Raw genomic sequence first — 27806 nt, 5'->3', positions numbered from 1 at the left:
TCTCTGGCTGTCTCTATCTCTGTTGAATAAATAAATAAAAAATCTTAAAAAAAATATCAATTTTCTCAAAGTTTACCTTGAAGCATGACCAAAGACTGTCGAAGTCGGCTGTTTTCTTTCCGCGTGTTTGTTAGTTTTTGTTTCAGGGTTTTTATTTTCGTGCACAATTCCTCCTTTGACAATTCTGCTAAAGGCTCTTCATCCTCACTGGAGCTCTCACCAGGCAGAAAGGCATTTCCTGAATATGGGTCTCTCTAAAATACAAGGCAGGCACAACAAAAGAAGCTTCAAAGTGACTTTAATGGTTTATCCCATGTTCTGTATGCTGAAGGGACTTAATCAGACCTATGAATCCCTCATCTCCCGGGCATTTCCTGCTCCATAGGAAGAGTTTCCCTACCTAGTGAACTAGCCTCAGCTTTGTCTTCCCCCCTCCAGGGGAGCTCAGAAAAGGGAAGACATCAAAGTTTCATGCACACATCTGTCACATAGCAGAAATCAGGATTCTGTCTAACTTCAGTGAAGAATATAAAGTAGAAAAATAGTGNAGAGACAGTAACAATAATAAATACCATTACTGAGCACCTATCGTGTGCTTTGGGTGAAACATTTCTTCCAATGATCTCTTTTAATATTCATAGCAGCAGGGACACGATAGGTTGCCCCCCACCCCTCAGTTTGTAGATGGGAAGATTGAAGCTGGGGCTGGACCCAGTAAAGTGACATGGCCACAGTTGTATAGCCAGTAAGCAGAGCTGGGATTCAAACAAGGTCTGTAACTCAAAAATCAATACTTTTAATCACCAATTTATGCTAACTCTATAAATTAGCTTTTCATCTTACTCTAAGTCCTAGAAGAGATTATATAAAAATAACAATGATCTGTTTTTTGAAATCACAAAAACCTCACCAGAAAAAAAAATCAACTACAAAAATTCAATATTTAAATTTGAAAAAAATAAAGAGATAATGGTTTGGTGTTGGAATAAACATATTTTAGCTGTAACTGCTTCTACTTAAAACTGTGAAGTCTTCAATGTAATAAAATATTCTTAGGAAAGAATGTGAGTCATTTACCACGAAATGGAAATCTAGCTCATCACCATGTTCTCTCTGTTTCCCATCATTTTTGCCTCCAAAATTATGTGAACTGTCCTCTTTACTTCCATAGCCTTCACCTTGGGATAGGCTGCCATCATGTTAGTCTGGATGACTGCAATACTCTCCGAGAGCGGCCCTTCCCCACTTTCTTTCTTGTGTTATTTGTACTCATTTTGTACACAGCAGCCAGAGGGATTTATTTTCAAAATGGTCTGTGTATTTACTGTTTTACAACAGAATGCTCCCTAACACAGGACATGATTACCAAATATTCAGCTGCACAAAAGAGTGCATGATGCTTAACTGCAAATGGAAAACATAATTTTTGAAAAATAAATACTTAAATACAATATAGGATCCTAAAAAAGACATTATACCCAGTGTTTTTAAATTTGCATAAACTGATCTTTCTCCTTTATTAGTCTTCAGCGGAATGTGATTATTTTCTCAGACTACTCTTCCCAACTCCAAAACTACACTTCAATATATAGGATCTTTAATTCCACTGGTTCTATAATGTATCATAACAGGTCCCATTTTCTAGTGCTTTCCCTAGCAGAGCAGAATGAGATAAACACATCATGAACATGTTAACATATTTGTTCTGTCTTACTAATCTTTTCTCTCTGGGGCCTACCACAGTGAGTAGCCAGCCCCTATTAAATGCTTAATAAATATCTATTGAATGTTATTAAATGAATACAACATCTGGTATTTCATAGGAATAATCTAAAAATCTCTAAGCCATAAACTAAAGGCTTCAAGAAGAGTGCTTCTGTGTTAAATTATGTAATCATAGATTTTCTTAAAATGTGATTTTTGATTTTTTTTTCTCTAAGGTACTGATTTGCTTTTTCATTCTTGACAGCTGACTTGCAAAAATTCTCACTCATCATATATTTTTCCTTTTATCTAAAAATATAAATTTTCTCGGGGCGCCTGGGTGGCACAGTGGTTGGGCATCTGCCTTCTGCTCAGGGCGTGATCCCAGCGTTGTGGGATCGAGCCCCACATCAGGCTCCTCCCCTATGAGTCTGCTTCTTCCTCTCCCACTCCGCCTGCCTGTGTTCCCTCTCTCTCTGGCTGTCTCTATCTCTGTTGAATAAATAAATAAAAAATCTTAAAAAAAATATCAATTTTCTCAAAGTTTACCTTGAAGCATGACCAAAGACTGTCGAAGTCGGCTGTTTTCTTTCCGCGTGTTTGTTAGTTTTTGTTTCAGGGTTTTTATTTTCGTGCACAATTCCTCCTTTGACAATTCTGCTAAAGGCTCTTCATCCTCACTGGAGCTCTCACCAGGCAGAAAGGCATTTCCTGAATATGGGTCTCTCTAAAATACAAGGCAGGCACAACAAAAGAAGCTTCAAAGTGACTTTAATGGTTTATCCCATGTTCTGTATGCTGAAGGGACTTAATCAGACCTATGAATCCCTCATCTCCCGGGCATTTCCTGCTCCATAGGAAGAGTTTCCCTACCTAGTGAACTAGCCTCAGCTTTGTCTTCCCCCCTCCAGGGGAGCTCAGAAAAGGGAAGACATCAAAGTTTCATGCACACATCTGTCACATAGCAGAAATCAGGATTCTGTCTAACTTCAGTGAAGAATATAAAGTAGAAAAATAGTGTAACAGAGAAGAATCAACCAGACTGCCATTCAGTCTTTGTAACTAATCCCTACCCTCCATTTCTTCCCTAACTTTTCACTCACAGCCTCTCTGTGGAGACTGTGAGAAATTTGGGGGTTTATTGCATCAGAGAAAAGGGAGAGAAGATTCACCTAGAACAAAGCATTCATGGTTTCCTTTTAGTTTTAGAAATATTTTTTAAGGTCAATAGCAAGACAATAGTCTAAAAACATATGCATTTGAGTTGCAAAACCTAAGCTGTATTGAGACAGAAAAGGATTTACTCAAATTACCAGGCGTGTGTGTGTGTGTGTGTGTGTGTGTGTGTGTGTGTGTGTGTAAAATCAGAGCATAGAATGGAATTTATAAAGATCCAAAAGGCTAGAGTACAAAGTTTTTTTAAATTTTTTAATTTATTTTTTAAAAAGATTTTATTTATCCATTTGAGAGAGAGAAAGCACAAGTGGGGGGAAAGGCAGAGGGAGAGGGAGAAGCAGACTCCCTGCTAGGCAGGGAGCCCAATCCAGGGCTTGATTNTTTGCCTCCAAAATTATGTGAACTGTCCTCTTTACTTCCATAGCCTTCACCTTGGGATAGGCTGCCATCATGTTAGTCTGGATGACTGCAATACTCTCCGAGAGCGGCCCTTCCCCACTTTCTTTCTTGTGTTATTTGTACTCATTTTGTACACAGCAGCCAGAGGGATTTATTTTCAAAATGGTCTGTGTATTTACTGTTTTACAACAGAATGCTCCCTAACACAGGACATGATTACCAAATATTCAGCTGCACAAAAGAGTGCATGATGCTTAACTGCAAATGGAAAACATAATTTTTGAAAAATAAATACTTAAATACAATATAGGATCCTAAAAAAGACATTATACCCAGTGTTTTTTAATTCGCATAAACTGATCTTTCTCCTTTATTAGTCTTCAGCGGAATGTGATTGTTTTCTCAGACTACTCTTCCCAACTCCAAAACTACACTTCAATATATAGGATCTTTAATTCCACTGGCTCTATAATGTATCATAACAGGTCCCATTTTCTAGTGCTTTCCCTAGCAGAGCAGAATGAGATAAACACATCATGAACATGTTAACATATTTGTTCTGTCTTACTAATCTTTTCTCTCTGGGGCCTACCACAGTGAGTAGCCAGCCCCTATTAAATGCTTAATAAATATCTATTGAATGTTATTAAATGAATACAACATCTGGTATTTCATAGGAATAATCTAAAAATCTCTAAGCCATAAACTAAAGGCTTCAAGAAGAGTGCTTCTGTGTTAAATTATGTAATCATAGATTTTCTTAAAATGTGATTTTTGATTTTTTTTTCTCTAAGGTACTGATTTGCTTTTTCATTCTTGACAGCTGACTTGCAAAAATTCTCACTCATCATATATTTCCTTTTATCTAAAAATATAAATTTTCTCGGGGCGCCTGGGTGGCACAGTGGTTGGGCATCTGCCTTCTGCTCAGGGCGTGATCCCAGCATTGTGGGATCGAGCCCCACATCAGGCTCCTCCCCTATGAGTCTGCTTCTTCCTCTCCCACTCCGCCTGCCTGTGTTCCCTCTATCTCTGGCTGTCTCTATCTCTGTTGAATAAATAAATAAAAAATCTTAAAAAAAATATCAATTTTCTCAAAGTTTACCTTGAAGCATGACCAAAGACTGTCGAAGTCGGCTGTTTTCTTTCCGCGTGTTTGTTAGTTTTTGTTTCAGGGTTTTTATTTTCGTGCACAATTCCTCCTTTGACAATTCTGCTAAAGGCTCTTCATCCTCACTGGAGCTCTCACCAGGCAGAAAGGCATTTCCTGAATATGGGTCTCTCTAAAATACAAGGCAGGCACAACAAAAGAAGCTTCAAAATGACTTTAATGGTTTATCCCATGTTCTGTATGCTGAAGGGACTTAATCAGACCTATGAATCCCTCATCTCCCAGGCATTTCCTGCTCCATAGGAAGAGTTTCCCTACCTAGTGAACTAGCCTCAGCTTTGTCTTCCCCCCTCCAGGGGAGCTCAGAAAAGGGAAGACATCAAAGTTTCATGCACACATCTGTCACATAGCAGAAATCAGGATTCTGTCTAACTTCAGTGAAGAATATAAAGTAGAAAAATAGTATAACAGAGAAGAATCAACCAGACTGCCATTCAGTCTTTGTAACTCATCCCTACCCTCCATTTCTTCCCTAACTTTTCACTCACAGCCTCTCTGTGGAGACTGTGAGAAATTTGGGGGTTTATTGCATCAGAGAAAAGGGAGAGAAGATTCACCTAGAACAAAGCATTCATGGTTTCCTTTTAGTTTTAGAAATATTTTTTAAGGTCAATAGCAAGACAATAGTCTAAAAACATATGCATTTGAGTTGCAAAACCTAAGCTGTATTGAGACAGAAAAGGATTTACTCAAATTACCAGGCGTGTGTGTATGTGTGTGTGTGTGTGTGTGTGTGTGTGTGTGTAAAATCAGAGCATAGAATGGAATTTATAAAGATCCAAAAGGCTAGAGTACAAAGTTTTTTTAAATTTTTTAATTTATTTTTTAAAAAGATTTTATTTATCCATTTGAGAGAGAGAAAGCACAAGTGGGGGGAAAGGCAGAGGGAGAGGGAGAAGCAGACTCCCTGCTAGGCAGGGAGCCCAATCCAGGGCTTGATTCCAGGACCCTGAGATCATGACCCAAGCAGAAGTCAGACACTTAACTGACTGAGCCACCCAATCGGCTCTGGAGTATAAAGTTTTTAAAAATAAATTTAGAGTAGAAGAGATAAAGTTGTGACATAAAGAAAGTTTCTGTTGCACAGGAAGGGAAGAGACATTCTGGTGCCAGGAGAAGTCTAGAAAATAAGCAGCTGGAATGGCAGGAAATTAGATTCAAGTGTCTTTGCTCTTCCTGGACCTAGTGTTTGGGGGGGGGAAGGAAGATGGATCACAGGGGTAAGGGTATATAATAGAAACATCCAGATAAATGAAGAGCAATCCTAGAACAACAGGGTTGGATCCTTGCTTCTCAGTGCATTAAAAACTCCCCAAAGAGGGACACCGTGTGGCTCAGTTAAGCATCTGCCTTCAGCTCTGGGCATGATCCCAGGACCCTGGGATTGAGTCCCGCATCGGGCTCCTTGGTCAGTGGGGAGCCAGCTTCTCCCTCTGCCAGCTCTTCCCCTGCTTGTGCTCATTCTATCTGTCTCTCTCCCTCTGACAAATAAATAAAATCTTAAAAAAAAAAACCCAACAAAAAACCAACTCCCTAAAGAGGACCCATGTCCAGTATTAACATCAGGGCAACATGGTACCTCTCTGGATCATAAGTCAGAAATGGCCAAAATTAGTATCTAGACAGCTGGACAAGAGAAAGGAGCCAGACTCTCCAGAGTTCTTGAAAAAGAGCTAGAGACTCCAAATAGTTCCTGTGTCCTCATCAGGAGACAGGTAGGTGTTGAGGAAACTGGTGAAACAGAAATAGTTTAGTGTGTGGACAGAGAGGCCACACAGTGCCAGAATCTTATAGACAATGGCAGTGTGCCCCACCCCTGCTGGTAAAGAGAGCCTCTGCAGACAACTGGATTGAAGGAAGAAGAGGCCAAGACTCAACAGCAGAGCATAAGCAACACACATAAGAGATACTCCCTGAAGTGCTAGACCCTGGAGAACAGGGGACACTGCACAGCAGGGCACTACAGGACCTCTTCTTCATAAGGCTGTAATTGTTAACAGCAAGAGAAGTAGCTGACTTTCCTAATACAGAGAAACAGACACAGAGTTAGACAAAATGAAGAGACATAAGAATATGTCCCAAATGAAAGAACAGGACCAAATTATAGCAAGAGACCTAAACAAAACGGATATAAGTAATATGCCTAATAGAGATTTTAAAGTAATGATCATAAAGATACTCACTGGACTTGAGGAAAGAGTGGAGGAGATCAGTGAGACCTTTAACACAGAGATAAAAAAGAACCAATCAGAGATCAAGAACACAGAAGATGAAATTAAAAATACACTTGATGGTTGGGGCTTCTGGGTGGCTCAGTCAGTTAAGCGTCCGCCTTTGGCTCAGGTCATAATCCCAGGGTCCTGGGATTGGGCCCCATGTTGGGCTTCCTGCTCAGTGGGGAGTCTGCTTTTCTGACTCCGTCTGCCCCTCCCCCTGTGCATGCTCTCTTTCTCTTTCAAATAAATAAAAAATCTTTAAAAAAATACACTTGATAGAATAAATAGCAGACTAGATGAAGGAGAGGAATTAATTAATAACCTGGAAGACAGAGCAATGGAAAGTAACCCAGCTGAACTAAGGAGAGGAAAGAAATTATGCAAACTGAGAATAGTCTTAGGGAAATCAGTGACTCCATCAGGCATAATAACATTCTTATCATAGGGATCTCAGAAGAAGGAGAGAGAGAAAAGGGGGCAGAAGAAATAATAGCTGAAAACTTCCCTAATCTGGGGAAGGAAACAGATATCCAAGAAGAAATAATAGCTGAAAACTTCCCTAATCTGGGAAGGAAATAATAGCTGAAAACTACCCTAAGCTGGGAAGGAAATAATAGCTGAAAACTTCCCTAATCTGGGGAAGGAAACAGATATCCAGGTCCAGGAGGCACAGAGATCTCCCCACAAAATTCAACCCAAGGAGGTCCACACCAAGATACATAGTAATTAAAATGGCAAAAAGTCATGATAAAGAAAAATATTTCAAAGCAGCAAGAGAATAGAAGGCAGTCACATACAAGGGAAACTCCATAAGGTTGTAGTGGATTTTTCAGCAGAAACTTTGCAGGCCAAAAGAGAGTGGCAATTATAATCAAAGTGCTGCAAGGGAAAAATCTGTAGCCAATACTCTATCCAGTAAGGCTATCATTCAGAATAGAAGGAGAGATAAAGAGTTTCTCAGACAAATGAAAAATAAAGGAATTCATGACCATTAAAGCAGCCCTATGAGAAATATTAAATGAGACTCTGAATGGAAAGGAAAGACCATAAATGAGAGTATGAAAAGTAAAAACTATAAAAGCAATATAAGTATTTTTGTAAAAACCAGTCAAGGGTATTCATAAAATGGAAGGATGTAGAATATGACACCATATACCTAAAATGAGGGGAGAAGTGTAAAGAATGGTTTCAAAATTAAGCAATCGTCATCCTAATATAGACTGTTCTATGCAGAAGGTGTTATATGCAAACCTAATGGTAACCACAAGTCAAAACCAGGAAGAAATGCAAAGAATAAAGAGAAAGGAACTCAAGTGTATCAGGCCAACAAGCCATGAAGGAAAGCAAGAGAAGAAAGGATCAGTGAAAACCTATAGAAAAAACCACAAAACAAATAATAAAATGGCAATAAATATGTATCTACAAATAATTACTTTAACTGTAAAGGGACTTTTTAAAAAAAGATTTTATTTATTTAGTTGAGAGAAAGACAGTGAGAGAAAGAGGGAACATGAGCAAGGGGGAGGAGTAGAGGGAGAGAGAGGCAAACTTCCCATTGAGGAGGGAGTGTGATGCCAAACTCAGGACCCTGGGATCATGACCTGAGCTGAAGGCAGATGCTTAATCGACTGGGCCACCCAGGCGCCCCTTGAATAGTCTGTTTAGACCCAGAGATAGAGGCTGCTTCCTGAGTAAGGTAAACCAGCGAGATAAGAGAGATCCTCAACATTGTGGAACTGCCATAGTAAACCCTGACTGCCCTTGCTGTTATGTGTTAGGGAAGTAAACTTCCATTATATATAAGCCACTGTTATATTTGGGTCTCTGTTATAGCCTTTGAAACACACATCATAACTAATGCAGATTTTGGTACCAAGAAACAAGATATCCAAAACCTGACATATGCTTGAATTACTTAGCGATCAGGTTGTGGGCCAAAAAAGCAGAGATATAATGTTGGAAAGCTGTTCACTCTTGTTAGACCTAGTGATGTATTCGGTAAAACTGTCACCTGGAATACCTTGGAAGGCAGACCATGTGCTTACTGAGCTTGGAAAAAAGAAGGATGCTGTGTATGAGTGATTTCTTGTCAGTGCAATCAGTTTGCAGAGATAGAAGGTTTTCTCCTTCCACCTACATTTAGAATGAAGCCTACAATCTAAATTTACTAGTAATCAGTAATGTTAAATCTTCAAGTTTTGAAAAAGCCAATTACTTCTACATCTAAGTAGCAGGAGGTAAGACTGTGATCTCAAGGCTTTCTCAAGAGCTTCTCTTGATTTCCATTGAGATCCATCCCAATGGTAAACATCAACTTCAGTGTGTTACCTTCAAGCTTATTGTTTCACATGACAATTAGGTAACTGGAGAGAAAGGTAAGTTGGAGAGAAAAAAGGCTGAGCATAGATGCCATAATAAAAGAGAAAAGTTTTCAGGCTAATTTGTGATCAAATAAGATCTCTGTCTGTAGTTACCTGCCGTGGGACCAAATAGAAATAAGTAGTTTCGAAAGCTATAAAATTTTAAAGAAAACAAATTGCTAAAGAAATCACAACATTGGCCTACAAGATCATGTGACTATTTTACTCCTCAAGGAACCACTTTGTCTCCCAAACCTGCACCATTAAATTGAAATAAGATGTCATTTTTCTCCCATCATTGCCAAAAATATGACATATGAATATCAACGTTAAGTGTTGGTAAGGAAATACAAATATAGGAGACCCTCATGCCCTGCTTATGGGCATATGGACTGATGTAGACACTCTGGAAAGCAATCTTATAGTATCTAGTCAAATGAACTAGAAACAAACAAATAACTTATAAGCCACAAACCACCCTCATATGTGTTTATTCCAGAGAATCCCTCACATTGCTTCTTAAAAGGACAGGTATGAGGAGATTTATTTTTTCATTGTTTGTAGTAGCAAGATGCTACAGGAAATTTAGGTGTTCATCATTGGAAAAAAGGATAAGTAAAATCTGGCGCTATGCAGTAGTTAGACACAACAGATCAGACATAAAATAGTGATGTAAGTAGATGTTAAAAACAGTGCTCATTGAAAAATCAGAAACAGACTGAGATATATATCATGATACCAAATTATCATGTACTACTAAATGATGTACTAAATGATGTATCCATAAGGTTCTACAATGCGGTGTGATTTGTAAGAAGGAAAAGGTTGGAAACAACCCATATCCATCATAGGAGACTGGCTAAATAAAGGCTGGTACATAGACACAGTGGAATAATATGGAGCTGTAAAAAAGAGAAGTTCTTTACATACTAGTAGAAAAATCTTTAAAAAAATTAAGTAAAAAAGCAAAGTACGAAGCAACATATCTGTTAAGTTACTTTTTTGTGCAATAGAGGGGACAAAAATATGTATTTTTATATTTGCTTTATTTGAACAAAGAAACACTGGAAAGATAAACAAGAAAGCAATAAATGTGATTACCTATAGTGGGTGGGTGTGAGGTGGGAACAGGGTGGATGGGAAACAGGGATGTAAAAGTGAAAGAGAATTTTCACTGTTTATCTTAAAAATATATATATATATATATATATATATATACCTTTTGATTTTTTTTAACTCATAAAAACTTTATTTTTTTTAGCCTTCTGACTCTGTTCTTGTGCCTTCATCACTTTCATAATGATTTTCTGCTCCTCAATAAAGGAAGTGCACTTAATCCTGTCATGCGCACTTTTAGCACACATGGAACCACCAGGGGCCCTGCTGACATGTTTTTTCAAGAGAGAGAGCATGCATGCGTGCAAGTGGCGGGGGGAAGACAGGGAGAGAGGGAGAGAGAGCATCTCAAGCAGGCTCCTTACTGAAGGAGGAGCCCCACTCGGGCTCAATCTCAGGATCATGACCAAACCCGAAATCAAGAGTCAGACTTTTAACCAATTGAGCAACCCAGGAGCCCCTAGAACCTTGTAAGAACTTTAAGTCTCACAGCACAAACTCCTTAAAGATGGACTGAGAACACTCTACATGCAGATTTTGCCAGTTTCGCAATCTTTTTGGTATAAAGGTAAACAGTTCCATTACCAGGGTTTTGGAACAGCCTAGATTTGCCAGGGGCTGTATTATATGATATCCTATGTATGTCAAATGCCAGACCATCCTGAATGCCTCTAGACACCATCCCCAGAAGATTAAAAAATATTTTAAACTATGAGAATGTCTAGTATGTGTTTAAAAAATTAAATATGAATACATGCACATAACAAACTACATGTATTACAAGGACATACATAAATATATGTGTTGCAAAGATACACAAATAAAATGAAACAAGATAAACACATTACGGGGTTGTCCATCAGAGGACAATGGGAGGGGGGAATTCAGATTAAAAAGGAATAATAAATAAAGATAAGAAAGGAGCCCAGACCAAACCAGTGATGAACACGGGCCATAAACTGGAGTTAAAAAAGAAAAGAAACAGTAAATCTTAAAGAAGAGATAGGTGTTTCAATTTCTTCAGTACTTTTTGAGAGGAAAAATAGTTTCTGACAATTTGCTGCTCTTTCATTTCCCAGAATATGAGGGGAAGTTTGAACAATGGCATAATTGGCCATACTTAAATAGAAACAGGTAAAATGTCTTTTGAGTATGTTTCTAACTCAACTTGTTCAACATTACAAAGAGAACATGAAATTTTATTCCCTTGGTTGAACAAAGAATTAAAGGGAACAATAAGTTACTGGAAGAACGGAAAGTACCAAAGTAAAAAATTATGGAAAGGATTATGGAATTATGCTGGAGCTAGATAATAAAATTATATTGAGGTAACAGAACACCAACCTGTCCTTTATCCATGTCATTATTTGCATTCTCTGAGTCCATTGTCTCTGTCCTTTTCCTCTTTCCTTTTCTAAGAGCTTGGGTATTGGTAATGTCCTCTGTTTGCAAGATCTTCTGCATTTTCTCAAGTAGTTATCAAGGATTTTCTGAAATTGTAGGAAGAGGGAATGCCCATGTAGATGATGCTATTCTGGACGTAGCCCCAAAATTAATATTTTTCCTTAAAAACAAAAACAAAAAAGGTTACATAATGTATTTACAACTATATGTTTCATAATGGCAGTAGCCACTCAAGTACTTTTACTAAATGGTTCCTGTTTTTTTCCCTGCTGACCAGTTTTGTTCACATTTTCATTTGATTCAAAATCACTCAATTTCATCATCGTCATGAGGATGTCTTATTTCCATGACGTGAAATATGCAGTGAGTTGTCACTTATAAAATGAAATAGTGTGAAAAATTTTTCATCTTTACAAGTTTTTTGTCAGTCATAAGGAGTCTAAAAACCAACATAGAAACATTATAAATTTATGCAGACAGTATTTCACAGGACCAAAGTTATAATAGGCATTAATAATACTAGATCTTATCAGGATCAAAATATTCCAAGGGAGATCAATAAGAATTGCTTAGAAGTTTGTTTTGTTTTTTTTCTGAAAATTCTATAGTTTTGAGATGGAAGATTTTTCCTAGTGTAAATTTAAGAATTTGCCATAAAGAATAGAAGAAAAATATATCTCAAAGGCAAAGATACATTTCATAAAAAATTCTTAAGGGATAATCATTTTTCAAAACCTGAAAAGCGGATGATAATTCTTATGTAGAACAGGGTTGAAATGATCAAATTTAATTTTTGCTATGCACAGATGATGTAGTACATTTGGTCTTAGCATCCCTATTACTTGCATATATTGGTTTGTTTCTATGAAAGGATATTTAATTATAAATTATGAAACTTTAAATGCAGAAGGGGTTGAACTTAAAGGGACTTCAAGAAATATGTAGACTGTTGAGCAGAAGGTAACATATGCTCCTTACCAAAATATACTAAAGAATTCTTTTAGAAAATATGGTACTTTTATCTACTTTAAGAGAAATTCATCATTCTTTAAGCATGAAATAATATTTGGGATTGTCTTGCCAAAATTGCTTGTGTGACTCTTTGAAAACTTACTTTGAATTTTCAAATATATGAATAATATTTGAGCTCACACATGGAATTGAACTGTCATATCTGACTCACAAATATCAGGGATTTTACCTAGCATCAAGCTTTATTAATAATTTTAATGATACAAACAATCAAGAGGCAAAGGTCAAGTAGGGAGAGTCTAGGTCATCCTGCTGACTTTGTAGGTCCTTCCTCCTCAGATCACATAGGAACTCTGTGGTCTAGAATAAGTGAGAGGTTTGAGGGTCATCTCACACAGTGGGGAGTATTTAAGTTTTAACACATCTCCATTTTATCTCTTCATTTTATAACTCAGAGTTGTATAGCTTGCATGACCTTTTCTAGGAGGTTATAAACCCCTAGGTTCTAGGTATGTTTGCCATAAGCAATCCTAAATCAGGGATATATAATTAAGAGCATTCTATAGATAAAAAATCCACTCCTAGCAAATATCATTAGTTAACATCTTGTTTAATTGGGATTCAAAGTTTTCCCCACCATCAAAATACTTTTCCAGGTATTCATTTGTTAATGCTGACCTGCAATGAGATTTTATGTATTCCATATTTGAAAATGTCTTTCACACCAACAGGTATTGCCATATACTGATATTAATCTATGAGTTTATAATTTTCTTAATTGAGATAAAATTCACATGACATAAAATTCACCATTTTAAGTATATGTTCACTAGTTTTTTAGTACATTCACAATATTGTACAATCATCACCAAGGAAGTTCATACCTCCCAATATATGTTAATGATTTTAATTGAGGATATTCACCTCTTACAGACCTTCATAGAATTCTATTAAATGCGTTTGATATTTGCCTTTTAGTGTGCCATTCCATTGCAGCAATTAGTTACTTTTAATTAAAGGTTAGGTAGAAGCTCCTCATTGCACAGTTAAATGTATTTTTTTAAGATTTATTTATTTATTTTAGATAGAGAAAGAGGGAGTGGAGGGGGAGGGGCAGAGGGAGAGAATCTTCAAGCAGACTGCCCACTAAGTGCAGAGCCCAGGAGGATGCTGGGCTCAACCTCATGACCCATGAGATCATGACCTGAGCTGAAACCAAGAGTGGGATGCTTAACCAACTGAGACACCCATGTGCCCCTTAAATGTATTTTGAAATAGGGAAATTTTCTTTGTACTTGCATTGAAGTCTGAAACACAATACTAGAACTGTAGTTTGAACTGGAAAAATACATCTGGTGCAAATTTGAGTGGAGATGAACATCTCAATTCTTATAACTTTTGGCATCAGGGGAAGTGTGTAAATCAGCCTGAGACATTATGAATGGCATATTAGTTGTTAATGAAATGACTTTACCTCAGTGTAATTTTTGCATATAAGTACTTGTTTTGTCTTGTAATTTGTCTTGCAGTTTGTTAATGAATTCTTTAAGAAACATTATCAAGTCTGTTACAGAAGGTAATTTCCATTAGCCATTCAGTGTTCCAAAAGCCACTCAGCATTTCACAGGAGTGGCTGAGGGCAGTTCTCATTCCCAAAAAATTTCAGTTTTGGTCCTGAGCTCACACATTTGCAGTGAAATTTCACCACTGCTAAGTTACAGAAATGCTGAGTCAGAATACTCAACTTCTATTTCTGAAAAAATTCATGAAACTGATGATGGTCAAGTCCACAAGAAGGAAGTTCACCATTACACTAGTGGTTCAGTAATGATATTTTCAGAAATTGCAAGGTGATCTTAAAATTTATATGGAAATGCAAGAGACAGACAATGGCCAAAACAATCTTGAAAAAGAACAAATTTGTAATATTCACATTTCCCAATTTTAAACCTTACTACAAAGCTACAGTAAGCAAAACAGTGTGGTACTGGCATAAGGATAGACATATGAATCATTAGAATAGAATTGAGAGTCCAGAAATACACCTTTACATCTATGATCAACTGATTTTTGACAAGAATGCAAAGACAGGTAAGTGAGAAAAGAAGAGTCTTTGCAACAAATGGTGCTGGAACAACTGAATATTCATATGTAAAAAGAGTGAATCCTACTTCACACTATATGCACAATTACTTTAAAATTTACATTTAGGTCATAGACCTAAATGTAAGAGCTGAAACTATAAACATTAGAAGCAAACATAGGAGTAAATTTTATGATCTTGGGTTAGGTAGTGATTTTATAAATATGACAACAAAAACATTATCTTCACAAATGAGATCATCAAGAAAGTAAAAAAGGCAACCCACACAATGGAAGAAAATATTTGAAAATAGATCTCATAACGGGCTTGTATACAGGATATATAAAGAACTCTTACAATGCAATAATAAAAAGATAACCCAGTTTTTTAAATGGACAAAGGCTTTAAACAGGCATTATTTCAAAGTAGATATACAAATAGCCAATAATCACAAGAAAAGATGCTCAATATCATTAATCATTACAGAAATGCTCATAAAAACTATGATGTCACTTCACACCCACCTAGAAGTCTATAATAAAAAAAGACAGAAAATAACAAGTGTTGGTAAAGATGCGGAGACATTGGAACCCTTATATATTGCTGGTGGGATTGTAAAAAGGTGCAGGCATTTTGGAAAACAGACTGGCAGTTCCCCAAGAAGTTAAACATTGAATCATCTTATAACACATCAATTCTACTACTAAGTATATACCCAAGAGAAATGAAAACATATATCCATGCAAACACTTGCATACAAACATGCATAGCTATATTATTCCTGATAGCTAAAAAGTAGAAAAACCCAAATTTCTATCAACTCATGAAGAGATAAATAAAATATAGCATCCTTACAGTGAAATATTATTCAGCAATGAGAAATAAAGTCCTGATACAGACTACAACATGTATGAGCCTTGGAAACATGCTAAGTGGAAGACACCAGTCACAAAAGATCACACATTATGTGATTCCTTTTATATGAAATGTCAAGAATAGAGACAGAAAATAGATTGGTGGGTTCTTAGGGGTAAGAGATTGTCGGGGTGGGGGTGAGGAGGAGGTATGATTGCTAATGCAAAAAGAATGCCCTTTCGTTTAGAGAGAACAAAAATGTTTCTTAAAAATTGCACAACTCTGTGAATATACAAAAAAATATTGAATTGTACACTTCAAATGGGTGAATTGCATGGTATGTAAATAATATTTAAATAAAGCTATTTTAAAAAAGATGTACTAAAGTTAAAATGTTTTCTGCAAAGTACCTGCTGGTAAATAATAAAATGAATAACAGTAGGGTCTAAACACCTTATATTTTCACAAGCTTTGTAAATTTGTCCCATTAAACCTTTTCCTGCTCCACACACATTTTTACCACCATCTGTTGTAACACATCTTAGTAGATTCCACTTCAGGTTGTACTGAATCATTGTTTTCTCAATTTCTTTGAAAATATTCTCTCCTGTGATTGTTTCACAAAGACTATTTATAGAGGCTAATTTGTCAGTCACTCTAAACTCAGCAATTGCTCCCAAATAAACAAGACCAACTGAGCAATCTCAGTAGCTTCTGTTGACTCATCAAGCACCAAGAAAAACTCAAAGTCAATTCTCCTGTTTTTAAATTAATTATTATGTTGTTCCTGATGTTCTCAGTTCTTTGAGCAACTCTTTTTGCTGAAAGTCTAATGATCTTAAGTTTATTTTTTTCCGGGTACATGTCATTAGCTACTGCAATTAAGCATGATTTAATGAACTCACTATCTGTTAATGGTTTTCCTTGCATGGCTAACAATGAGCCACACAGAAACTTATTTTGGATGCAGATTCACTTTCATTTCATTTCATTTCATTTCATTTCATTTCATTTCATTTCATTTCATTTCATTTCATTTCATCTCTTTTTTTTTTTTTAAAGATTTTATTTATTTATTCGATAGAGATAGAGACAGCCAGCAAGAGAGAGAACACAAGCAGGGGGAGTGGGAGAGGAATAAGCAGGCTCACAGCAGAGGAGCCTGATGTGGGGCTCGATCCCAGAATGCTGGGGTCATGCCCTGAGCGTGAAGGCAGACGCTTAACCGCTGTGCCACCCAGGCGCCCCTCATTTCATTTCATTTCTTTTAGCTTCATTTCATTTGTTTGTTTGTTTCCTAAGCTCTGTGTCCAACTTGGGGCCTGAACTCATGTCCCCAGGAGCAAGACTCGCATACTCCACTGACTGAGCCAGGTAGGCACCTCCATTTCTTATTTTTGTGAAGAAATTCTACTGGNCAAGACTCGCATGCTCCACTGACTGAGCCAGGTAGGTACCTCCATTTCTTATTTTTGTGAAGAAATTCTACTGGGATGAGATATTTCATTTTGCATTTTCTAATTTTTTTTGACAGTTGCTGTCCTGTGAATTGGAAATATTGTGATGAGTGCTTAGTTTGATAATATTGACACATATCATGTTCTTTTAGCATGTCTATGGTGTCACTGTATCATAAACACAATGCTTTGCCACCTAATTTGATAACAAAATAAGCCACACTCCACTCTGTTTTAAAAGCATGAAATACAGTACTCTCTTTTTTTGTTTTTTGACGTGATTGGCATGCTCTAGTAATAAAAAAATAAAATAAAATGCCACAGTGTGACAATATGCATGACACTGAAACACAGTGAAGTTATTGTAACTGCATTACTGTGCTTGGGGGGCACTGAGCAGCAGTATAAAGTGGTGAGATTTCCTGATATGGTTTCTGTCACAACTACTCAACTCTGCCCTCATAGCATAAAAGCAGCCATAACAATATGTAAAAATGTAAGTGTGAGTATGTTCCAATAAAACTATGGACACTGAAACTTTGATTTTACATAATTTTCACATATCATGGTATGTTGCTCTTACAATGAGTTTTTTCTACTATTTAAAAATGTAAAGAACATCCTCAAATTGCAGGCTGTATAAAAACACGTAGTAGGCAGATGAGCAGTAGTTTGCTGACCCATGGGGGCTCAGTTATCATACTTAAATGAAGTTTAAACTGTATCATCTGCTTTCATTTCTTTCATCTTCATTTCTTTTCCTGCAGAGCAAGCCAGCTGCTTTAACTTCTTTCTCCTCAGTGCCTTACTTCACTGTACATTACTACTAATAAATCAAGAACAGTACTTGAGGGACATAATATACAGCATGTAAGATCCTACAGCAAATTGTTATTATTTGATAAGGTTGAATTTGCCAAATTTTACTGATAGGGACCTGTTAAGTATCATTTAGTGATGGTGACAGATGCCAGACTTCTAGGTCACTGGGGTTGAGGATCACCCCAGGGTGGAAGGCAGGGAAATAGGGAGTTATTGTTTAATGGGCATAGAGTTTCAGTTTTGCAAGATGAAAAGGGTTGTGGAGATGGATGGTGGTGATGGTCATACAACAATGTGAATATACTTAATGCCTCTGAATTATACACCTTAAAATGGTTAAGATGGCAAATTTTATGTTATGTGTTTTTACCACAATAAGAAAATTGGAGAAAATTAGTTTATAAAAATGTTGTTTTTGTAATATCCCTACCTGTACTAAAATCCTCTACTGCTAAGATGATTTAGTTATAGAGCAAATCTCAAGTTTCTCCAAAAACACACAATTCTTTCAAGACTAACCAGCAGGGACATATCGAACCTCTTTTAGAATGACCACTTTTCAGTGGACTTCAGGCCAATATTCTGTTACAACATCCACAAACAGACGATTCAATGTTTATATTACCTGCCAATTAACAAATTCAGAAAGGATATTGTGAATTTGGTAATGTATTAAATACTCCTCTTAGTTCCTGATAGTAGAAAATTCACCATGTAGTTATCTTCTCTTCTTTATTTTTTGCAGCAGAAAGCATTTCATGAATTCCCTAGATAGTACTTGTAGGATGTGAAATTAAATATAAACACAGCCATGAGAACACCCATGATATGTGGTTGGTTGGATAATATAAGTCAGCGGCTTTCAACCATTTCTGGCAGCTCACTCTGAAAAAAATAGTTTACATTTTGATCCAGGAAACACACACAAAACTAAAACAAAACTTCATGAAACATTCTTACCCTTACTACATGTGAAGCACTCTCTCAGCTTCTCTGTTGCTCCTGACCTGGCAAGGGAGCCAGGTGCTACATGACCCAGCTTTTGTCTTAATCTACAGTTAGACAGGGTGACCGGCTTACTTTCATCTTGATATATTCAGGAAGAAGACTTCTATAGCAGAGAGGTATTAGCACAGAAATCAGACGCTGGGAATGGTGGAAGACAATCTTTACTCGCTCCATTATGTCATTTATCCCCACCAATTGTCTACGAAAAGCCTGTAGCCACATGTGGAACTGTCTGAAAGCTTGAACAAGTATATGTAAAACTTAAAAGAGACTCTGGACGAGTTTTCCTGTGATTCTAGGGCCTCCAAAATCTTTTGTAAGTAACATCAGTTTTTGTGAGTAGTTTTTCCCTGGCTATTTTTCTGTTACCATCTTCCCTGCGTCCCTACCAACCCTCAGTATTTATATGACTTTTCCCCATTTATCAGAAACACAGGTGCCGAGTTGAGCATAAAGAAGAGTAAGAATCAATTAAAAGTTCTGTTTTAGAATAACTATAAGCCATGTAAATCATCTTCCATTTCACATTTTTTTTTATTAATGCAGAACGTTCTATTCATCTTGAAAGTTGAGCGCAAGATGAGATCATTATGCTTTTTGCTTTAAGTAATCCTATTTTAGAACATTAAATTTTAGACCAATTTCTAAAATTCACAAAATGTAATAGTTCTGATGCAAGAATCAATGTCTATGCATAAAAATCAGGAGTGATTCAACTTTCAAATATTAATTTATCATATCAATTATAACATGAAAGGAGAAACTAATTTTTCTTTGAAATACCTGCCCCATTATACCCTATACTAATATCATATATTAATGAAATAACTCGTTACCATTTAGATAGTCTCTATTATTTTTGTACTTTTATAGTCTCAAAAGTTGAGGTCTAAACCTAATTAATGTGCTGAATCACGTATTTCAGATAATTTACTTAATAAATCACCTTAAGTGGTGTGCCCCCTCATCTACTACCAATAATTTTCTCACTCTAATATGCTTTCATACCATGTTAAAGCAATATTAAAATTAAAAAAACAATGACCAGCTACATTTCACATTTTTTAAATTAAGTTATTTCTCTACCTCTTATGTATAGGTCATTAGAAAAATACATTCATGCATCTTTATGAGTGACAGTACTTTTCTTCAATAAATTCATAGAATAATGAAAATGGAAGGAAATGTAAAGGACCATCTCCTCTCTGTTACCTGTATTGCCAAGCCTGGGTGTGGGCAGTCATAGGGCAAGTCAGGACTAGGACTAGTTAAGGGTGGAAAATGTTAAGTATTGATCACAGAAGGAAGCCCAAGGAAATGGAATGGATCTACTTAATCCAGCTGAAGTCTAGAAAGCTACCTAAAAATAAAAGCAAGGAAGGATAGATGAGTACAGTGAGTTCAAAATGTGGAAGCCAACCTCAAGGTTCAGAAGTGTCAAAGACTGAGAGGAACAGGGGGCTCAGTGGTGGTGGCATTTTGGGACAATGCTGTGAATTCATGATTCCATAGTAGAGAAATTGCTCAAACAGCCAAGGGGAGGCACAACTCAAGCAGATGTACCTCCTGTTCACAGAAAGAGCGGGGAGACTAAATTTGTCCTCCTACCAAAGGATTGAAAACAGTGAAATACCTTTTTTGTTTGTTTGTAGGGCTATCCATTTTTTTTTTTTGAAGTAGACTCCACACCCAACATGGAACTTGAACTCAAGACCCTGAGAACAAGAGTTGTATGCTCCACCGACTGAGCCAGCCAGGCACCCCTAGAGCTATCCCCTTGAGGAAGGATAGCCAGATGGTCTCTAATAGGGGCGTTTTTCCAAAGTGGGACTCTGCTTAGCCCTCCAATCTTGTTTAGCTTCCTGGAGGTACTGAGTTGAATTTACCCAAGTGATAATGATGGGGCAATGAAATAATAAGAATGGATCTACTTCAACGAAAGAAGTCTTGCCTGATTGAAGGATAGAGGAAGTGGTCTAGGCAAATCCCTCATAGGCTAAAGAGGAGGAGCAGATCCCTTGTGTGCTGGGAAACAGCTGACAGCTGATATACCGCTGGAGTGTCTGGTTCACCCCCATTCATCTGGTTTGTGTTAGCCTAAGGACAGTCAGAAGAGAAGAAGGGTAGCTGCCCAGCAAACCTAGCTAGGAGGAATTCCTTTAGGGAAGAGGCTGCAGTGGGCAGGGAGGCAATGTAAATGAAAAGCATGCAACAGAAACTATGGTTTTTGAAGTGCATTTGCCATCTTGGGAGAAATTCTATATCTCTAAGCCTCAAAGTACTCATCTATAAGATAGAGATGAGTAGTACCTACCTATTGTTGCTGTGGGGATTAAATGAGTAAATGTAGGCAAAAACATTCAGCAGAAACTTAGCAGAGTATTAGCTACTACTAAAACAACTTCGTTGTCCACCCCAGGATAACTATTCAGTAATGAGGAATCCTAGGACATGCTGTTCCATGCTGTTTGAGTGAGAGAGAGAGGTGAATAAGATTGTACCAACCAACTTCCAGAGTGCTGCTGCCACTGGTGCCCCTTAATCTAGGCAGAAAGACCCAGACTTCAACAGCTCACAGATTGCAGACTGCCAGGGGGTCTGGTACACTAATTGCAGTCCTACAGTGTCTTCTCAAGGTGGATTCCTGCCTCATTTCAAACGGCCAGAAAATGAAATTGTGCAAAGAATGGTGCTCACTAGAGCCAGAGGGGGCTGAGCCACTTAATAAATGGTGTCAATTCAAAGTCTGTCTTTGTGTGGACTGCATGAATGTTGTGTCACAGCCTAGAGGGTCAGAAGGGAACTTGGAGGAAATAGAACCAGCCAAACTGAGAGATCAGAACACCCCTGGAAACTGGTCTTGCCCACTGGGATGAGAAAGTCACATGATGAAATAACAAACCTCATGATGTGGCAGAATGGGATCACAGTGATAAGACACTGAGAACCAATGTTCTGAAAATATGGTGGTGGGGTGGAGTCAGGGTTCATAAGTATGGCAAGTGTGGGAAGCTAGAGATATGGGTGGATGGAGCTGAGCACTTGGTATGGACAGGAGGTCTTCCACACCAAATAAAGGAATTATCCTGGTGGTTTTGAGGGCCCCAGTTACCAAGTCTCCATAGAAGGATGAATGGTGAAAAGCTTCATAGACCGTGGCTTGAGGCAGAATTTAGGAAGAGTAATTGTTACATTTGCCAGGTTGTCTAGGAGTAGTTTTGGGGAGACTGATGTTAAGTTCTTCTGCCTTTCTTTTAAGTCTTAAGACTATGGAGTCCTTGCAGATTCTGAGCTCACGACCAAATTTTAGTACCAGTGTCTTTGGCTCAGAATGGGTTTATCCATCCAAATATCTAGATATAAATTGGGATGCTTCACTGGCCTGAAGGTAGCTCAGGAATCAAGTTAGCCCTTCTTCCCATGACAGAAGTCTGTGGAAGTGGTCCTAGATACTTAACACAGTCTTCCTTTTCAGGGTTAGAACCGACATCTTAATGATAATTAACCTTAGGGAACTCATTTTTCTTTTTCCTAATCTGTTCAAAGTCGCAAGGGGACAGGAAACTCACAGCAAATCATCTCCAGTTAGTCTCAGGGTGGGCAGCATTTGCCCGAGTTTGGGAGGTGTCCCAGAACTTATAGGTTAGCGTTGAGAATTTCCTCTGCTCATGCTAAGACACTTCTCCTAGTCTGGAAGGCACTAACTTCAGCTTTCAAACTTGTTTTGTAAATTGCCCCTACTTAGAAATGGTGGAAATTTTTTACATTATCTGAATAATAATGAACAATGTCGCTCAGTGATTTATAACTCTAAGAGCTTTATAATTTGATTTATGAACGGCTCTCAAATTTTCCATTGGCAGTTCATACAACTATGAGTAAATTTTCTGGCCAAATGACTCAGTATTTTGCTGCATGACTAATCCCACACTCAATGTTAGAAACTACAGAAATGAATTCTATTTGCTAGCGGATAATAAATCACTGCTTTCCAAAAACTGCCTGCATAGCATTATAGGGTAGATGAATTCAATCACACTGACATTTTTTTAAACTCTCAGACTCAGTAGACTTTCTTGAGAAGCCTGTAATGTTCACAAAAAAGAACATTCCCCCCACCCCAACAGCATTATTCTGGATTCCACAACTCATAGGACAACAAATCCTAATTAGGCTCTAAAATTTCTAAAATGTTACAAGAACAATTTGGGATGATTCCCTTGAGATACTTTCTCTTAGAACGATGCCTTCAAGTTATTTCAAAAGTTTTTATTGTGGTAAAATGAATATAAAGTCCTTTCCCAGGGAAGATTTGCAGAATATAATATTTGCAAAAAATAATTATTTTTCCTTCAAAAAAACCAGATTTTAAAAAGACAATAGCAATCCATCCACACGATGGCTCCCCTGATTCTGGTGGCTGGAAATTGCCTCCAACATTACATTAGACGATGTGGGTTCTTCTAGATGATGCAGCTCCTTTACCTTCCAATACAAGAACCTATGCTTTGTTGGCACAGGTCTTGGTCTCAGATTGTTATGAAAAATGATTTGGGAATAAATAGGCCATACAACACGTTTCCTCGGATACCTCTCAATTTTCCACTTACGCCATTTAAATTCTAGAGTAAAAAACTTTACCTAGGAACAAGTAGGTTACCAGTCCAAACTCAGTATGACTTGTTTCTAAAAACTTATTGCTAGAGCCATTCTTACCTAACTTTTTGTTTTCAAGGGGGTAATATTTCAATGTAATGTCATTGTGTGATTACCACTTGGGTAATACACTCACTTCCATTTAGGTTTGTAATAAAAGCTTACAGATAATTTGGGCTACATTCCAAGGTATTTCTTATCTTTCCCTAAAAATCATTCCCCTAGTCTGAGTGTTATTAGCTAGGGTTAGTGGGGAAGAGACCATGGGCAGGGAGCCATCCTAACCAGTCAGGGTCAGTGTTAACTGAGGAGTCAAAAGAAGCCAGAGAGCAGAAAGAACCCATCTAGGGGACTGCAGATATGTTAAAACAAACAGTTAAGCCATAAATGCCCAGAAGAATGCCCTCCTCTCCCCTCTCTTTAACTCTTAATTTCTCTACCACTACTGGTTCCATCTCTCAAGTTCCCTGGAATCTTCCTGAAGTACCCCATCCTGATAAAAAAAGTAAAAAATAAAAAAGCCATTACTCAGGCTTTAATCACAATTCTACTCATCCCTTTTAGATGAATTGTCTTTTAGAGTTAGAATTTAACTTTTACAGTTAAATTTCTCCAAAGATTGTGGACAGAGGCTCTCTCCTATTTTCACCTCCTACTCCCTCTTCAACCTGTTAATGTCTGGTTTTAGCCACTCCTACTAGGATGAATCAGTTCTCTGGAAGGTTTCCAGTGGTCTCCTAGTCACCAGTCCCTAGTCCTCGCACGCCTTAACCTCCCATTTGTTCCTCTGTTCTAGAAAGCCACTAAGTTGGAACAGTTCCTATTTGAGCTTGCACAGACTTGCCTTCTGCTGTCCTTCTCCAGTCCACAAATGGAAGTCATCTCCAAAGTTCTGACTTCAATTCTTTCTATAGTTTCTCTCCCTTAGTCATTTTGTCCGTTTCCATGACCTCAACTATAATTCATGTTGATGACTCCCAGTCTGTCTCTGGTTCTGACCTCTCCACCCATGTTTCCATGTGCTTCCTGGATAATTTCACATGGATATCCTTCTGACACCTCTACCTTAATGGGTATAAGACTCAGTTTGTCATCTTTTCCTTCAGAACTGTCCTTCCACCCTAGCTCAAAGCTTGAGTCATCTTCATTTCTTCCCCTTTTCTCAGTTGGTCCCTACACAGATTAGGGTGGAGACTTCTTTTCTTTCTGACCCATAAATTAGGAATTTGTGCCACAACTTCCTATCTTTAGGGAAATACTGCAGAGCTTCTTTCTTTTTATAAAGCCCCTTACTTACTCTTACTTTGACAGGTAAATAACTCAGTGGTGGAGGAAATCAGGGAGGACCTTCCAGCCTCTAGTGGGCAGGGTTGACGTATGAAAGGATGAAAGGTCCCCTTCTCACATATGGTCTTGTCTCTTGCTCAGTCATGCTGCAAGCCTCAGGGGTGGGAGAGTGTCAGGCTCTTTTTGGCTTCTGGTCTCCAGGTAAGTAGTATCCTGGTGCTCTAGTGTTGGGAAGGCCTGTAGTTCTTCAGCTGTGACTGGCTGGGTACGCAGAGTTAGGGGAAAAGGAATAAGATGTCCCATTTTGGCCTTGAATCTAAGCCATGTTCTTCAATCTGAATTTACCCTGAATTAAGTTAATATTTAAATTTCCTTTTGGTTCTCATGTGTATTCTCAATTTGGTTGAGAATCCAAAGGGAAGAAGGGCTGCATGATGGAACATCTTCTACATACCTGATACCAAACACTCTTAACCATTTTAATCAACTCATTTGTCCTCCCTTGGGTGACAGTGTTAACTCACTAGCATAAAAAGTTAAAAAATTATCTGTACTTTTCCATCTTGATTGTTCATTTCTTCATATGAAACATTTGATCAAGGATCTTCCTCCTCCATACCTACTGCCAAATCTAATTTTTTTTGTGACTTTGATGCAATGTCAATTATTTTTTGTAATGAAAACCTAGCAAAAAGAAAATATATGAATTCTACTAAATTAACTTCTAAAAAGGATTGATTGGCTGATTTAATATTTATTAAATTCCACAATGCATTAGCATCACATAAACACACAGAAAGAAGCAATTAAGAACATGCCATTATTTGGAGATGGAAATGATAAATTAGCCAGAAATCAGAAAATAGCAATGGAACCTAAGTACTAGATTTTTTCAATGATTTGGTTTCCTTATTATCAGTATCCTTGAGATAAATGATGTAAAGAACAAACACGAATGCATCTAAAAAGAAATATCTATAATCCTACTGCATGGCAGTTAAGGCATTTGCCTGCCAAGAAAGATAAATGATGTTCTTGTGTGTACTTGAAACTTATAAATGGCTGCAGCAAGACACAGGATGATAACAATTGTGCTAAAGTAATAGCTCAGAAAACCATAATTGCTAGTTAGTTGCTTTTTGTCATTAAAAATGCAGAGTTTGGAGCAAATTGGTTACTATGCTGTGTTTGTGGTCTTAGACACCTTTCAAGGATATTTAGGCCATGTTAGCTCACTCACAAATTTTAGTCCGTGGGAAGTATAAAACAAAAGCGATCTTCCCAAATTCTATTAGTTATTTCTGCCCATGTTTGCAGAAGGTTAATTTTTGTTTTGTTGCTGTTTTAAATTATTCTACCGGGATAGAATTCTACTGGGAATCAATGCAGTAAAAAATTCTTCCTTTCCTGATGTGCCAAACATTGCAGACTCTCAGGATTCTCTTCAACACTCCTGCACAATGGACAGGAACACAGTCTCTCTCTGCAGTGGGCTGCGGTAGTAGGAGACCTTTGAGCAATGGTGCAGTGCTACCTGGCAGACCCCGAGTGCCAGGGACCTATGAAGCCTATCCTGACTTGCAGTGCAGCCTCTTCTCTGACATTCAACATTCTCACCTTATACAGCATCTGCAACCAAGGTCCTTGCATCTTCAAACCAAAACAACCCGATGTGATGCAACACGTCAACAACTTGAATGTTTATTTTGCTTTAGGAAACAACTTGTACGTAAGAAAATTTCATCCATGGTTTACCATGTTTATGAATCTGGCATTTAGGAAATGCATTAGGCAATGCCTTTTTGAGTTTCCTTTAATGCCTACACATGGTAATATGTTCAAGGCCTTGAAAACATCAATGGTTAAGCTTTCATGCAGAGTTAGTTGTACAGTTGATTTTGTATAGTTAGAAAACAATACTGATTTTGAGATCCTACAAGCAAATACAACCTAAGTATTGTCATCTAGTCTGTAAGTGCTTTTCGGAATTTTACAAATTACTTTTTTATGACAATTTTTTCAGTGTCTTAAATATTCCAAAGTAAGAGTCCGCCTCAGTAGTTATTAGAAACCCCATAAATGCAATAATGTGTTACTTTATGTCACTATAATTGCAGTGCCTTATGCGAGTAAATAAAACAAAATAAGCAAAAAACAGCCGCCCCCCCCCCCCCCCCCCCCCCCCCCCCCCCCNTAACGCGGTACAGCACTCGGCCGGCCAAGGCCAAAAGATGCCGCAGACTGCAGCCGCAGCGGCTTCCGGGCCAGGTGGCAGCGGCTGTCCGCAGAAAGGCACACTGCAGCGCTCCCGCCACACCTTCCGCGTTGGCACTGCACCAGAGACCACTGTAAAATCTCCTGGCCATCAACAATATACTTTTTTTTGCTGGTTATGAAGGAAGAGGAGGGGGCAGGAGGGAATGTGTGCGTTTTGAGCGTGACAGATCATTATTCCCTCACACTCCCTAAAATATTTCTCCTCAAAATATTTACAAGCCAGTCTCCAACTTCCTTTATCTGCCAGTTCCCTAAACCTGAAATTGCCTCTCTCCTCAAACGCGCTGAATGAGTCACGGTTTGACGGTAAACGCACGGATGCAGGAGGACCTACAGTGCCCATTTCTCGGCTGAGAAATAGTACCTAGTTTGGGGGTGTAACAGTTCACGTCTGCAGACCGGAGCGTTCCACTGGGGAGCGCTCCCACTTTAGAGGGGCTTGGAGAAGGTGGGCCTCCCGTGCCTGGAAAACCCCAATTCCCAGGGAAGGCCCTTCCCGGTGTTCACGCTTCAGCGTGCGAGGAACCCCCCCGCAAGCAATAGCTCACCCGGCTGCATCCTCCAAAGCCCCAACCTCGGGGCGGGGCGCGGGGAGGTGGGAGGTGGGGGTAGCACCGCCTGCAGGCTCCCGCCGGCGCCTCACGGTTTTCCCCCTGGCTCCTTGGCGCCCCCTGTCGCCGGGCTCCCCAGCAATTCGGCCCAGGGAGGCTGGATAGGTGGAAGCCCCGGGTGTCGGGGAGCGGAGAGGCGCCGGTTCTGTGCACCCGCGGACCGCGCGGACTGGCGGGCGGCCCAGCGGGAGGGCGCTGGGCACTCAGGCCCGGGCGCAGCCCGCGGCCGCCG

At 38.4% G+C, this 27806-nt stretch overlaps 1 protein-coding gene across 1 annotated transcript in view; it reads right to left on the bottom strand.

Annotated features, from left to right (window-relative positions):
* Positions 1–27799, bottom strand: part of BEND6 (BEN domain containing 6) — a 51872-nt gene extending 24073 nt beyond the window's left edge. Inside the window, exons 1-3 of the mRNA XM_011224581.3 lie at positions 27512–27799; positions 11487–11706; positions 4385–4562 (exon numbers count right to left, since the gene is read on the bottom strand). Of these exons, the coding sequence (XP_011222883.1) occupies positions 4385–4562; positions 11487–11606 (298 nt within the window). The 5' untranslated portion in view covers positions 11607–11706; positions 27512–27799. The remainder of the gene's footprint in view (positions 1–4384; positions 4563–11486; positions 11707–27511) is intronic.
* Positions 27800–27806: the final 7 nt, after the last annotated feature.

The sequence above is a fragment of the Ailuropoda melanoleuca genome, chromosome 19, assembly GCF_002007445.2.
Source record: "Ailuropoda melanoleuca isolate Jingjing chromosome 19, ASM200744v2, whole genome shotgun sequence".
NCBI lineage: Eukaryota > Metazoa > Chordata > Mammalia > Carnivora > Ursidae > Ailuropoda > Ailuropoda melanoleuca.
The sequence above is the reverse complement of the archived record's forward strand: the minus strand, read 5'-3'. Positions and strand labels throughout refer to the sequence as shown.